Genomic DNA, 14,103 nt, shown 5'->3' with positions numbered 1-14,103 from the left:
CCTCCTCGGTGGGTTTTTTGTGAAACGCTGTCAAGTGTAACAGATGAAATACGAAACCTAAACTCGTCAAAGTCACGGCTCTATTTTCAGACGTGGAAATTGCCAAAATATAATCGTGTTCAGTCCAGTAATTTCATTGTGTAGTTTTTTTTCTTCCCGCTGCAGCTTCCTGCGGGACTCACAGCGGATCGTTTAAATGAAAACCAAGCTGAAATGCTAATTGAGTGAAAAATGAGGCTCCTGAACTTGTGGCCTCAGCGTCACAGAGTTAACCGTGAGGACTTTAGGTCAGTTCCTTCACGTGCGTGGGTGTGTGTTTGTGTGAGAGTGTGAGACAAAAAAAGGATCATGCTTTTCTGAGCATTATGTTTTTACATCCATGTGTTTGCAGAAATATGAGTAAAGTCGCTTGAGATCAAGCAAACACTCACAGAAAAGACATTTCTGTAATGTTGTCGGTCACAGTCGTGGTCTTTCAGAAGAGATTTGTGTCTCCAGTGTTTGATGTTGCACAGGAAGTGGTTTTCTCTTCACTGGAGACTTCTGCTCATCCCCTTCTCGTATTATTATAGTGTTACTATTGCTCTTTACAAGTGAGCAGTGAAAGACGAGTTCCACATCAAAACCTAATGACTCTTTTATGCTTTAATTTTCTCTTTTACGATAAGCTCCTCGTAAACATATAAATGTAAAAATAGCTTTAAAATAACCAATAAATTACCTTTCTTTTTTTAAGTAACACAAACTCACGGGTTATGAAAAGTTGCTCCTTGAAACTTAACTGGTTTTAAGGTCGATTCAGGCTATATTTTGTAAGAGAAGGTTTTTATTTTAGGACAGTCTTTTCCAAGTGGTAGCTCCGTGTGCAGCCAGTAGGGGGAATCGATTCCTCGCGCTGCCGCCATCCTCTCCTCCTCGCCTCCTCTTCCCTGCGTTCTCCCAGGTTGTGGAAACACTGCAGCCCGCTGGTCTGTGTCTGGATCTCTCTCTCTCTCTCTCTCTCTCTCTCTCTCTCTCTCTCTCTCTCTCTCTCTCTCTCTCTCTCGCACGGAGCTGCCTGAGAGGACCCTCCTACCGGCTGGGGCTAGAGGGAAGGAGGAGGCGGCTGCTCTGCTCGCCGCCTCGGACGAGCCCCCTCTACCACCCTGTCAGTGTTGGAGGAGGAGAGAGAGAAAAAGAGAGAGAGAGAGAGGGAGGGAGGGAGGCTGAGAGTGATAGAGAAAGCACACGCACAAGAGCGAGCGAGCGAGCGAGAGAGAGAGAGAGAGAGCAACTGTGTGACAGAGGGAAAGAGAATGAGGCAAGCTGCTTAGAGGAGTGAGAGAGCCAAGGAAGAAATAAGGAACACATTTTACAAGAGCAGGAAGAGGGAGGATCGCAGACGAGGGACTCCTTCTCCACTGGACACCTGGGACACTGTCACTGTGGCTTTTTTTTCACTCGTCTTCTAACTGGAACCCAGTGGATTGACTAACCGACCGGTGGATTTCTTTTTAATACACGCGTCTGCCACATCCTTCAGAAACTAGGATCTTTCCTCTGTGCGCTCTGTCCTCTTGCTGTAGCTCGACCGACCACATCTCTCCCACAGACTGAGATTTGCTTCCCGTGCCGGGCTCATATTCTCTCGTGTTGCGATTCCGCTCCGTGCACAAAGTGCATCTGTCGGCAACCGGTGCTGAGGATATCTCCCCTCTCTGTCAAACAGGACGGCACGCAGCCACTGTCGGATCAGACTACACAGGAGAGAGAGAGAAGAGAGAGAGAGAGAGAGGGAGAGTGTGTGTATGTAAGAGAGGGACAGAGAGAGAGAGGGGCAGTGAGAGCGAGTCAGATTCACAGTGTGGTTCAGAGAGAGGCAGATTAAAGCCCAGGCAACAACAAAAAAAGACTGGAGTGAAGCAGCTTAAATAGAGAAGTGAACCTACACGTCCTCTTCCCGTTTTCCTTGCCATCCCTCTCCTCCTCCTCTCCTCCTCCTCTTCCTCTCCCATTCTCCAACATTTTACAGGACTGCCAGATCTACTGCCACCTGCACCGCTTCTCTTTCCTCCTCTTCCTCTACCTCACCCTCGCCACACGTTACAATCCGACACCGGCCGCTCACAGAGACGCTGCGCCCGGTCCCGTAGCACTTGTGGAAATATTTCAATTGATCCAGCAGTGAGAGACTGAGCGAGCATCCGCCCCGGCGCCGAGGCTTCCCGGACCGTTCACCAGGACCATCGCCACGCTGTTGTCCCCCGCTCCCCACGCAGACCCTGCCTTCTCCCTGGAGGACCGGCTAGCGACACAGTGGTGCGGACAGCGAAGACAGGAATCGCTCAGCCTCCTCCGCTGCCTCCATCCCATTTGCTCGCAATTTGGCAACCCCCAACCCGGTGTCACCATTCCCTGCCTCTGTGCTAAGGATTCCAGCTACATGGGCAAGCGATTGGAGCAGCAGCCAATGTACCCTCAGTACACCTACTACTACCCCCACTATCTCCAGACCAAGGTACGCTGCTCCTCTGCTCTCGTTGCATCTCTCTCTCTCTCTCTTCACCCACTCATCTACTCCCACACTACTTTACCACCTGCCTCCCACCCTAACCCTCGACCTCACCCTCACCACCACTCCCTCCCCCACCTCTCCCCTTCCACTGCACTACATTCATCCTCCTCTCATCCCTGAGTGGAGATGGGAATTGATGGATAGCTGGCCTTGGCTGTGATGGTTTCAGATGGCAGGTGCCTTGTTGCAGTTTAGATGTCTTTGTCAGTGTGTGTGTGTGTGTGTTTGTGTGTGTGTGTGTCTGTGTGTGTGTGTGTCCCTGAAGTGAGGGATCAGGGATCAAGGCTGGAGGCATTGGACCACTGTTGGTCCAACCCACTGGACCGTTACTGGGAGCTGTCCAGTAACGTCCAATCCATCCTTCACCTGTAAACTCATAAGCTCCTGATGTTACACACTGCGGTGGCGTGTAGTTTCATATGTCAATAAACATGTTTTTGCGGATGTTGGAGGCTTTTGTAAAAATAACCTGACAGGCAGCTCTGTGTGCGCAGTCATACAATAAAAACAATGACAGAATTAGGGCCGAGATTTAATTTACTCGTGAAGTATTTGCAGGCTGAATGTAGGCCAGTGTTTCAACGCTCGAGTGCCACTTTTCTGAGGAGGCAAATAAAACATTAATTTATGAAGTTGATAATTCACCAAAAGGCACAAATGTCATATTGTTATGTTTTACAAAGAGGAGACAACGGGGGTATGAAGTCTTCCTTCTCTGTTGTGATGTCAGTGTGTGTCTGACAGATGCAGAGCGGGCATGAGGAACGCTGCCTGTGTTTGCTCGAGCTGTTCTATGCTTCAGTGCTTGTGGGATGGAGGCTCAGGCCTGGGCCCGGGTGGCTGCCAGGACACTGGCTGGGCACTTTACCCAGACATCATCAAGGGATTAACAGGGAAGCCTTTTGGTGGATTACTCTGTTTTTTTTCTACCACATGTGAAACACTCATTTCTGCCCATCACTGTGATGGGGTGATATACGGCAAAGGCTGAACGAGCCTATATATATATATATATATATATGGCAGTATATAATAGTCAAGTCCCAACCAGCCACTTAAATACCTCTCAGTATGATATTAGTACTTATAATAGTCTAAACTTAACTTTACACATATTGCAAATCATCTTTTATCTAAATTTTCTATTTCTGTCCTTTTGTTCAATGCAAAAATGTTGCTTTTTTAATTATTTCTGTAACCCCTGATCATGATTAGGAAACATTTCAAACTTTACTTTATATTTAATCAGGAAATGTCTTGTTTAACTCAGAATCATGGAGGAAAAAACAAACATATCTTCCCATGCGAAAGGTATCGAGAAAAAAAAGCATTGGTTTACAAACTCAGCTTGTTGTATTGGCAGCTTAGCAAACAGTACTCGATAGCAAGTTATAAAAGTTCAAACATGGAATGAGGAATTTACGAGGAGGGGAAAAGTTCAATAAATAATCTATGAATAGAACCATTGATGTATCGATACTCCTCCATGCGGAGCTGTATTTTGAACCTCTGCGACTCCAGCAGGGAAGACCTTCCTGCAGCCCCACCTGGCAGTCCACAAGCTCCCCCTGATTTATAGTTTAATACATTTGTGCTGCTGCCATATGGCTTCCCTCCCCCTCCTCCACTCCTTCCATCATCCCCCCCCTCTCTCTCCCTCCCCCTTCTCATATCGCAGAGTTACTCATCTTGGGGCCCTCTCAATCAGGGTATGCCCCTCCATTCCCCTTCCTCCCTCCCTTCCACTCCCCCCCCCTTTTCCACCCTCCGTCTTGCTTTCGGCCTCCCTGCTCTGTAGCAACAGGGGCCCCTGCCTCCTTCGCCGATGCTGCAGTTCACTCCCAAGGTCAGCGCAGATCCGATCTTGCCACAGTCAGCGATTGACGCATCCTTGAGCGAGCTGCTAGGGTCCTGTGTCATGCAAACGAGAGCGGCGGTGGGGGCACGGGGGGGGGGAGAGAGAGCGGCGCGCATTTCCGTTTATAAATCAGCAGCCAGCATTCATATTCATTTTCATGGTTAGTTAGCATCGCCTGTGGCCTTGTGGGTTGATATGATGGAGCCGGAGACGGGGTCAGTGGGGGAAAGGGGAGGCGTGGAGAGAGGCCAGAGTGTTGGGCGATGTGGCCGAGAGAGCTGTGGAGAGGCTATCTCACACTCTCATTAATGATCATTGATGGCTCGATTACAGCGAGGGGAGAGGGGCCTTGGCTGGCAGGTTCACTTCACAGTCGACAAAATCACATGGCAGTCACTTTGATTTTATGTGCACACACACACACACACACACACACACACACACACACACACACACACACACACACACACACACACACGCCCGCCCCCCCTTTTTGCACACATTCCCCAGCTCAGATTTAGCCATCAGTCTCAAATCACAGGTATTTTTGTTCATCTTCATCGCTGCATTCTCAAGGTATCGCCTCATTCTCCCCAGAGATGTGGGCGGATGGTGGTGGTGGTGGTGGTGGTGGGGGGGCGTAAATATCTTGTAGGGATAGGGAGGGGGAGTAACTCATACCAAAGTATTGCCATTCTCCTTCTCTCGCCTCCATTTTATGACACATATTTGAGATTCTATGCATAGGAAATTTATAGAGCATCTGTGCCTGGTTATAACTGAGGACTTTATTGTAAAGAAAGGGGCTAAACATTTTCACAATGCCCTGGCAGAATAATTGGAGGCGCCTTCTGACTTTGGGTTCCCTCTTACCCCCTCCTGCATGAGCGCGTGTGTGTGTGTGTGTGTTATATTCCAAATTAATGGAGTTCTCTGATGCTGTCCGGCGTGTGCTCGTCAGCCCAGATTACAATGTGAAAGTCAGAGAATGAGATAAAACAATAACATTTGGCTTCCTATTGATTAATGCACTGGGGCGTAGCATGTGCTTCTCTTTAGCTGAATTATTGATTGCTGAAAGAGGATTTGTGTGTGTGTGTTCGTGTGTGTGTGTGTGTCTTATTTGAGCTTATGGCTGGGGGGGTCGGGGCTGGCAGGCAGGATTCTGCTTTGATGAGAGGATCCTTTAAAGACCCTATTTCTGTCCAGGCCCCAGCTGATCAGTCCACAGACTCTATCGCTGAAATTCAGCCTTTGCTCTGTACGCGTCGCTCCATGTTGGTTTGATGTTCACAGCTTGCCGTGCATTCAACTTTAACGGCAGGTAATAGATGTGCATCATAAATGAGAAAATTACAGTAAAACGCCCGACTCCGGCCCCAGCCCGGCCCCTCCCTTCACCCATGAGGACGATTACTGCGCACGGATCAATTATTGTTATTTTATGATAGTGTTCAGAAAGGAATATGAATTCCAACTGAATGTTCGTACTAAGTGCCTGTTAGTGAGTGCGTTGTATCTAATTTTCTCCCAATGACAGGCATTTCCACTTCTCCATTTCATTATTGCATACACAACTCTCTAAAGGAAGTCTCAAATTACTGTTGTGATAGTTGACTTCAGCGTTGCTGGACTAGAAGGTAGCGGACGCCGCTTTTACCCTTGTGCTGCTGCACCGTCGATAGGCAGGGTCATTACATGCCTAATGTCAGCAATCTCTCACACACACACACACACACACACACAAGCATACACACACAAGAAGGATTCACTAATGTATATGGAGGAGCACTTGCGTTGTCATCTGGGTACGGACAGTCGCCATTCGAACATACAGAACCCAAGAAGCTGCAGAGGAGCAGGCTGAGTTAGATTTAGCAGCGGCTAATGTCCCCGGCCTTAAATAAACACCAGTCAATAGAGCCCTTTGAGAGGATCTGTGCCTGTATCTGCCCCGGCCATAGGCCCCATTTATACCCTGTCTAATTCTTAATAAATGGAGGGAGGGATGGAGGGAACGGGGCGTATCTCTGCGTGTGAGAGCGGAGGAAAGGTCGGAGAGCAGAGGGATGGATGTTGTAGGCAGGGAGGGGCCAGTTAAAAGCAAGGAAAAGGGTTTGGTTACATTACGCAGGGCTGGTCCATTGTGTTACAGAAATAACAACAGAGCCATCTAAATCCTCCTTTAATGCTTCGATAGAGGAGAAGGAGAAATGGAGACAACAAGGGAGAGACAGATATACATAGACACGGAGGGCAGGCGAAATCAAAGGCAGAGCAAAAGGAGCCGTTTGCAAAGTCTTTCATTATATCAGTTATCAGTTGCGTAAAACTCAGCTAGCAGCTTAGTCCCCCTCTGTCTCCGCTGATGTGGAACTGCTTTGAAGAGTTTATCAAGGGCTTTTAGGTCTGGAAAAAAAAAAATACACGTCTTCTATTACATTTACCAAAGCCCGGTCCCGGTTTGAGTCTGGGACGACATGCTCTCATTAGCACTAAGACAGGGGCAGCATAACTCATTTCCCCTCTTGTAATTCTTGATACGTGCTTCACGACTGACTGCCCACAACAAAATACTGTCCCCGCTCTGCTGTAAATCTCAACCCATCACCCCCTCTTTGCCAGATCAAATTGACAGACTTGTTAGCGAGAGCTCCATCTTGCTTTTTGCTCTTTCTTCATGTTTTGCCAATCCTCGTGTGGCCGGGCAGCTTTTTCATCGTTAATCAACTAATAGGTCTTGTTTTTTTTTTACCTGCCTTCGCCTATGGCTTTATGCAGCCGTACAATCCCTTAATGTGGAACTGTCAGTCAGGGGGGGGCGCAGACGGCTCCATTTATTTGCCTCAGACTGTGCGTGCACGCACAAACATGCACTCGCTGCGAGCGCACGCTGACACACACTGCAGTAGGGGGTACTCTTAACCCTTCTCATCTATCAACTGGCAGCCCACCCCTATCCGCGCACCCATGCTTTAAGGTTGCATGTGCATTACTGTTTACCACAGCCTCTCATACACCACAAGAGCAGAGTGCTAAGACCTGGCCCTCCGCATGCTGCCGTCCACATCTCATTACGGCCGCTTTGCGGGGCTGCTCGCTCGACATCCATTTTGATAGAAGGCCAGAGGAGATATGTGAGAAGGGGGTTGATGAACAGTAGCAGTTTCTTTTTTCAGCAAACTGTATTTGCCAAGATGGGAGGAGAAACCTAGTCTTTAGCCATGACAATGCATGTGTGCTTATATTGCACAAAATTGTTTACGAGCAAGATAAGTCTATCAATGCATTTGCACGTTATGAAATTACGAATATTTATACAGCAGTATGTTTTCTATGACACCATTCATATGTATTGCCAGCAAAGCCGTCAGCAGCAATTTGGGGTTCAGGATCTTGCCCAAGGATTTTCCAAACTGAAAGCTGGAGGAGCTTGGGATCGAACCACCGACCTTCCGGTTAGTGCATGACCCTCTCCACCCCCTGAGCTACAGCCGCTTAAATATTACGATATATGTGCGAGACATTTTTCTTGGTAATTGGTCAAGTGCTTAGAGTGAAGGTCTGAAAACCAGGTCACATGCAGCTTCTCCACAACAGGCTCGTGTCATATTGTTTAAGTGTCCTTGAGCGAGACACTGAACAAAGTACCTGCTCACTCTCTGGAGGTCGCTGTGAAAAACAGCATCTGAGATAAATGCCCAAAAAATATAAAATGATGTGCTCGGCGGTGGAGTTCTTGCCCCAGGGACTCTCGTCTCCGAACTCTCCTCCCCCCCCCGACCATCTGGAGATAACAGGCGACACCAAGACCAAGCCGGTGCTGCTGCGGGAGCCAGGAGCTCCTACCTGTGCGGGGAAATGGGGCATATGGGGAGGTTGGTGGTGGAGGGAGCGGGGCGAGTTTCCTTCGACTGGAAAAGCTGAATCCCCACCAGCTTCCGAACGTACTGCTGTGAAGAGAGAGACACCTGAAAACCCTTCCTGTGATCGTGCATGTCTCAAATAAATCCTGGAAGTTAACTCTGAACCCCGGGAGGTGGGTTAGTATCTCTTTTTGTAGAATGTGTATTAGAATTATTTGTCCCAGGGTTTAGTGCTTTTTCCTTTTGAGGAACTGGAATGAAACCCATTTTATTTCTATGCTTTCTCGATTTTTTGAAGTGAGAGAAATAGGAATGTGGAGACAACATAAAGCGAGACGGAGCGAGGCAGATGAAAAGAGACTCATGATGTGCTCTTCAAAAATCCACCAACGCGGCAGGACTCTACAAATACACCTGCTTTTCTCCCTCTTTCTTGTTTTTACTTGCGATTCTCTCTGTAACATCAGTCCCTACCCGGAGCTGTCGGCTCTGACCCGCTGTTTCACTCTCGGGTCTCTTGTGTCGTGGCATTTTCACTCTCCTATTTCCCTCTGAGGATGGTGGGTTACAGTCTCGGGAATTTGGCCCCTTTTCATCTTCCACTGTTTATGTCACTATTTCTGAGATCAATTCTCGACCCTTTTGCCAAACCTCTCTTCATTTGAAAAATCCCCTTTCATGTTATCCCTCTTTGTTATTCCTCGTTCCCTTCCTCCATTGCTCATGCGCTCTTCTTTCTCAATTTCCGGGAGACCCTGCTGTCTGCTGGCCGTGGTTTCCCGCCATCTGTGCTGGACGCCACAAGTGGCTGACGGGACATGCAGCACATCACCTTTTCCTTTTAGTTCTGTGAGCATGGAGACTATTAGAAAACACATCATTGTTAAGTCCATATGTAAACTTTACCTAACATCTATTTGGCAACACTATAGGTAGTGTTTTCCAACTGTGAGGGATACGTGTGAGTGAATATGTTTAGTCGGGGATTATCAGCTTTGTTGAAAAAGAGATAAACGGATTACAAACTTTGTTGAAACTTCTGTTGCTGCTGAATAGATACTGAATAATACGTCTGAATGAGGCTGATTCCTTTCACCACTCGGTTCAATATTTTATGCCTGAGAATAAAACCGCTCGGCACAGGGCAAACATTACTTGACTTATGCAAACAATTGATATAGTTTTGAAAGTTAAATAGGCCAAGTCAGAAGGATGTTAGGCTGCAGGTCACGTGGTGGTGAGGTGCGGAGGGAGAGGGGGAGTAACTGCATCTTGTGGGAGACAGACAGGCAGGCAGGCAGGCAGGCGGCGAGGCAGAGAAGGGCTTTTGTTTTTCCCGTGTAACTGAAGCTGCCGGTGTCTGCTGCCCTACCTCTGGCATGCCAGTCCATGTGAGGAATGCTCAGGTTGCTGGTGTAGCAACAGCAGCAGTGGAGGCAGGCAGGAGGAGGTGGGGGAGATGGCAGCTTGACTCGCGTTCACTGACTCAGGCTCAGCCAAGGTAATTGCTCCTGCATTTTTAACGAGTGGCTGCTGCGTACACTTTGAGGAGCAGCACACCAGAGGATCCCCGCATGGCTCCTACTGCAGCAGAATCGCCTTTTCACCTTCCCGACTGAGGGCAACCGAGGGAGACCAAAGCCTGCTTTATATATCCGTGCCTAATCAGACCCTAAATGTCTCTTTATCATCATGAATAGTGTTGCTATTTGAATATGTTAACCAAGTGAAGCCCTTTGCACGTGTGAGGTGCAGTAAAGACAATTTTCCCATGAGGGCCCTCGGAAAGGGAAGCTGCACAGACAGTATTGTCTCTGTCCTCTGGTTTCAGCTTATTATTGGTGCATAGTCCAAGTCTGTGCTCTGCCCCATAACCAGACATGTCTGGCACACTGACAATTCATAATCAACTGTGTAGGCGATACTATGTTTTCCATGAAGCTGTTTTCTCATAGTCCTGTAAATGATACAGTTAAAAAGTCTGACCAAGGAATCGAGTTCAGAATAAGAGACTTGGAAAAATCACCTGCGTAGAGAAAAAGAGAAAAGCTGGAAAGATCCTTTTTTCACAATGGTTGTTCATTTAACTAAGTAGTCTGACATAGAAAATCCTTTGCCGTGTACATCTCATCTTCAGGAATTTGCATTTCATTTCCATTGTGGCTGCACAAACCAATGACCTAGTGTCTTCACCTAGATACTCAGACGTGGAAACCGGAGGAGACAGCGGCCACAGACATGCAAATGGTAGTGTAACCTTACCACTGTGATTACTGTGGGAGGCCCCAGTCGCCCCTCTTCTAAAAACATATACTGCTGCCTGCAACATTGAGTCTACACAGTTGCATTAGTAGTGGCAGGCTCAATGAAAATAGTGTGTCACGCATAGCCTGAAAAATGGCTCAGTAAAAAGCCAATTCTGCCATGAATGAGGATAAGCAAATAGGCATGAGCGCTTGAATAGCTGCCAGTCCTGTCAGATTCCCCCTCTTACCCAGCCACAATGAGCTCCTATACAAATAAGGATACGTGCACCAATTTAGCACAGCAGATGAACCTTGTGAAGCCTTGTCGAGCAAGTGGGGGATTACCAAGAGCAAACAGGCCTTTCTCCCAGCTTTATTTGAGTTAAATGACTCAAGCCACCCTCTTAGATTTTGCCTGAATGGTTTCTTTGGCAGCGCCTTGCACCGCTCCGGCCGCTTATGAGGCACCGACGTGTGTGCATTAGTCAGTGTATGGAAAAACACTGAGCGGGACAGGTAGGCGGCATCAATTAGACGGCAAGGACACTGATGCAGAGAGCGAGCCAAGCCCGTGGAGTCACAAACCAGGATGAATGGAAAAGAGAGGAGCGCAGAAAAGCCCTCGGCGTGATGGAGTCCAATTGGAGGAGAGATTATTATTCTTCACCAGTAATTAGTAGCACATAAACAGCCGTTGGCAACAGAATTAAAAAGTGTCATTATGATATGTGGTCTCCACACAAGATGCCGGTTCTTTCCCTTTTCAATAGTTAATCATGTTGCCTCACAGTCATCCCCAGTGCGCGCACGGAGAGGGCAAGTATTCAGTTTGTGCAGATGAATGCCTGAAAATGACAAACCCATTGGAGGGTTTGATGCAGAACAAGAGTTCCTACCTGTTCAGTCCACTGTGAGGCTCTCTCCCCTTTCCCCCCTAAATTATTAAGGTCCCCCACATTCCAGCGAGAAGCAGCAGGACAGCAAGTGTGTGTGTGTGTGTGGCAGAGGAAACGCATTCAAGTACGACAAATCTTACTTTGTGCCTTTATGCAAAACATTACAGGTACACGTTTTGAATAAATGCAAATGTTAGCATTTGAGCACTTTTATAGTTGATGAATGCTGATGTTTTCATCTTCCGGTATTTTTTTGTCCTTGGGCTCTTAATGAAAATGTTGGAGAAAAAAAAAAAGGTGGCTTTGAAAAACAGTTAGTTACTAATTCCCTGTCTGCTCTCTCTCTCTCTCATTAGCTGTCTTGAGCACCCTGTGGAAGACTTGTATCCATTATTTATTTCTAGCCCCCAAAAACAACAGCTGCACGCTTGTGTAACCGACATATGTTAGGCTTCATCCAACATATTGGTGGGAATCATGCTGTATAGGGAACTTTATGCCAACCCATAGAGATCTGTCTCGAGCCCCGTGAAGACATGCTGAGCTTGAATCATTTCCAAAATCCTTATGTTGTCAGTATATCGATGGGATGTGCTGTAAAAACGTACCTCAAAAGTGAAAACTTAAACTGTGTCGGACAATTAACTGCAGCACTGCGTAGCCCAGTGTTTTCGGATGCTCCGGTACCACTGGAACCATCAGAGTGAGGAGAGAAAGGGTCACATTAGGATTCAGCCGATAAAGCAATAAACCCTTGTAGGAGCTGCAGTCGGCGCCATTCAGAGCAGATTCTGTGTCCTCAGCACTTTGGGCCTGCAATTAATCACTAAGCTGACATTACCCTGCCTGCGAACGTTGGATAAACACTCTGGAAATAGCGAGACAACGTTCCCCGCCACAGACCCCGATGTAATCGTTCAGACAACTGTTGACACTCACGCGCTCTCAGAAATGTTTAGGAATTCTGTGCCCCAGTTATGTAGACTTCCCGTAGAGCCCGGGATGCTCTGCTGATCGTTTTTAGTTGTAGATAGCGGTCGAACAGCCAAGCGGAGCTCCATCGTTCCCCACTCAATGGTTTTAGAGGACGCTCGGCTCTCACGGCTGATGTGTGGCAGCATTAACTAGCACGTCGCATCTGTTTAACCCCTGTGTGTGCTTGTGTGCGTTTGGCGTAGTACGGCTCTCTGCTGGTGGGACTGCATGGCAGTTGCCACAGTGATTTGCGAAATGGGAAGCCTCTGAGCCTGTTGAGGCTTTATTAAGAGGATTGCTGGCAGCGTGTGCTGTATTGTTACCATAGCGATAGTTGCCAATAGTGTGCTTACCCAGCCCGTTGTTTCACAGCAGGTCAGACTTGGTTACAATAGGGTAACCACCAAAACTCTTGTGTGAGGTGGGCTTCCAATAGGCTGCTGCTGTGGATTCAATTCCAAGTTGGGGAAATACCATGATTTGTTTAGTTTCCTCATCCCTTATGAAATGATCTATCTCTTCTCTGTTTGTATTTCTAATAGAAAAGAGGGCGTGAGACGACTTCTTGTCTTTGGATCCAGTGCAGCTATTCTTCCTGGGGTCCATGTTAAACAGTCCTTTGGATTTTAGCCTTAAAATATTACGTTTGACAAAGCACACTGTCTTCATTAGCAGAAGGCGTTTTCTAGTAGCTGTTATTAAATCATAATATCCAAAGCACTTTTAAGACATTTTCCATATCTTTTCATGCTAATAAATAATTGTACAAACTACTATAACCGATGTCAATAATGGACTTTAATTATATTTTGTTAACCTAATATTTTAACTTTTTGTGTTGCAAAGGATGTTTTATCATTTTATTATCTTTACTATTTTTGCTACTAGATTTCATCATTTAGTGAGTAAGTGTTTGTGCTTCCTTCCATATTCATACGACTTGAAACTTCTAGCATGTGAGAGAAAGTTCACACACATTTTGAACCTCACACTCTCTGACCCACATTATCATGTGCATGCATAAGAGCCTGAGAGGAAGGAGAGCAGGACGTTTATCGTTGAGGAAGGAGGCAGGGGTAGTGGCGGTGGCGGGGGGTTGTATGTGAGGAAGGGTGGGAGCCCTTTGGAGTTCACCGAGTTCACTGGAGGGGAATGACACATAGCTTCCCCTCCTGCAGCCTCTCAATCTCCCTCCCTCTCAACCATAGCTGATCTGAATAATTTATCTCTTATAATTTATCTCTACCTCTCTATCGCATTCACACACACACACACACACACACACACACACACACACACACACACACACACACACACACACAGAGACATGCAATTATCTACTTCAGCACTCAAACACACACATACACACATGCCTCAGGGGGCTGGGTCCTGGGGGCTGGTGTGGAGTGAGCAAGCTGGAATCTGCACAGAGGGAAACCTGATCGGCTTCCCCTGTGCCAAACACATGAGGTCACCCTGACTGACTGGCCCTGCCTGCCAGCCTCCCTCCCTCCACTATACGGCCAGATTAAAACCTCGTATCACTGAGCAAGCAACTGCGGGACTCGTGCATCCCAGGAACTGCAGGATGCCTTTTTATGAGCCCTTTACGATAATAAAGCTTTTCTAAATGACCGTGCAGACACTGAAAGAACAACCTGCTCTATTACAACTCATGGCGTAATGCCACAGCTCAGTTTCGGCATCA

General features: G+C 47.3%; 1 protein-coding gene across 3 annotated transcripts in view; it reads left to right on the top strand.

The window, feature by feature from the left end:
* Nucleotides 1-14,103, top strand: part of rbms3 (RNA binding motif, single stranded interacting protein) — a 260,118-nt gene that overhangs the window by 73,085 nt on the left and 172,930 nt on the right. Inside the window, exon 1 of one of the 3 annotated variants that reach the window (XM_035182378.1) lies at nt 1,221-2,497. The exons of 1 other annotated variant lie outside the window; for it this stretch is intronic. In XM_035182378.1, the coding sequence (XP_035038269.1) occupies nt 2,423-2,497 (75 nt within the window). In that variant the 5' untranslated portion in view covers nt 1,221-2,422. Of the gene's footprint in view, nt 1-1,220; nt 2,498-14,103 lie in introns of those variants that run through there. One more of the 3 variants, XM_035182377.2, reaches the window with a different exon arrangement.

The sequence above is a fragment of the Hippoglossus stenolepis genome, chromosome 17, assembly GCF_022539355.2.
Source record: "Hippoglossus stenolepis isolate QCI-W04-F060 chromosome 17, HSTE1.2, whole genome shotgun sequence".
Lineage (NCBI taxonomy): Eukaryota > Metazoa > Chordata > Actinopteri > Pleuronectiformes > Pleuronectidae > Hippoglossus > Hippoglossus stenolepis.
This window is presented reverse-complemented; position numbering and strand designations above follow the sequence as displayed.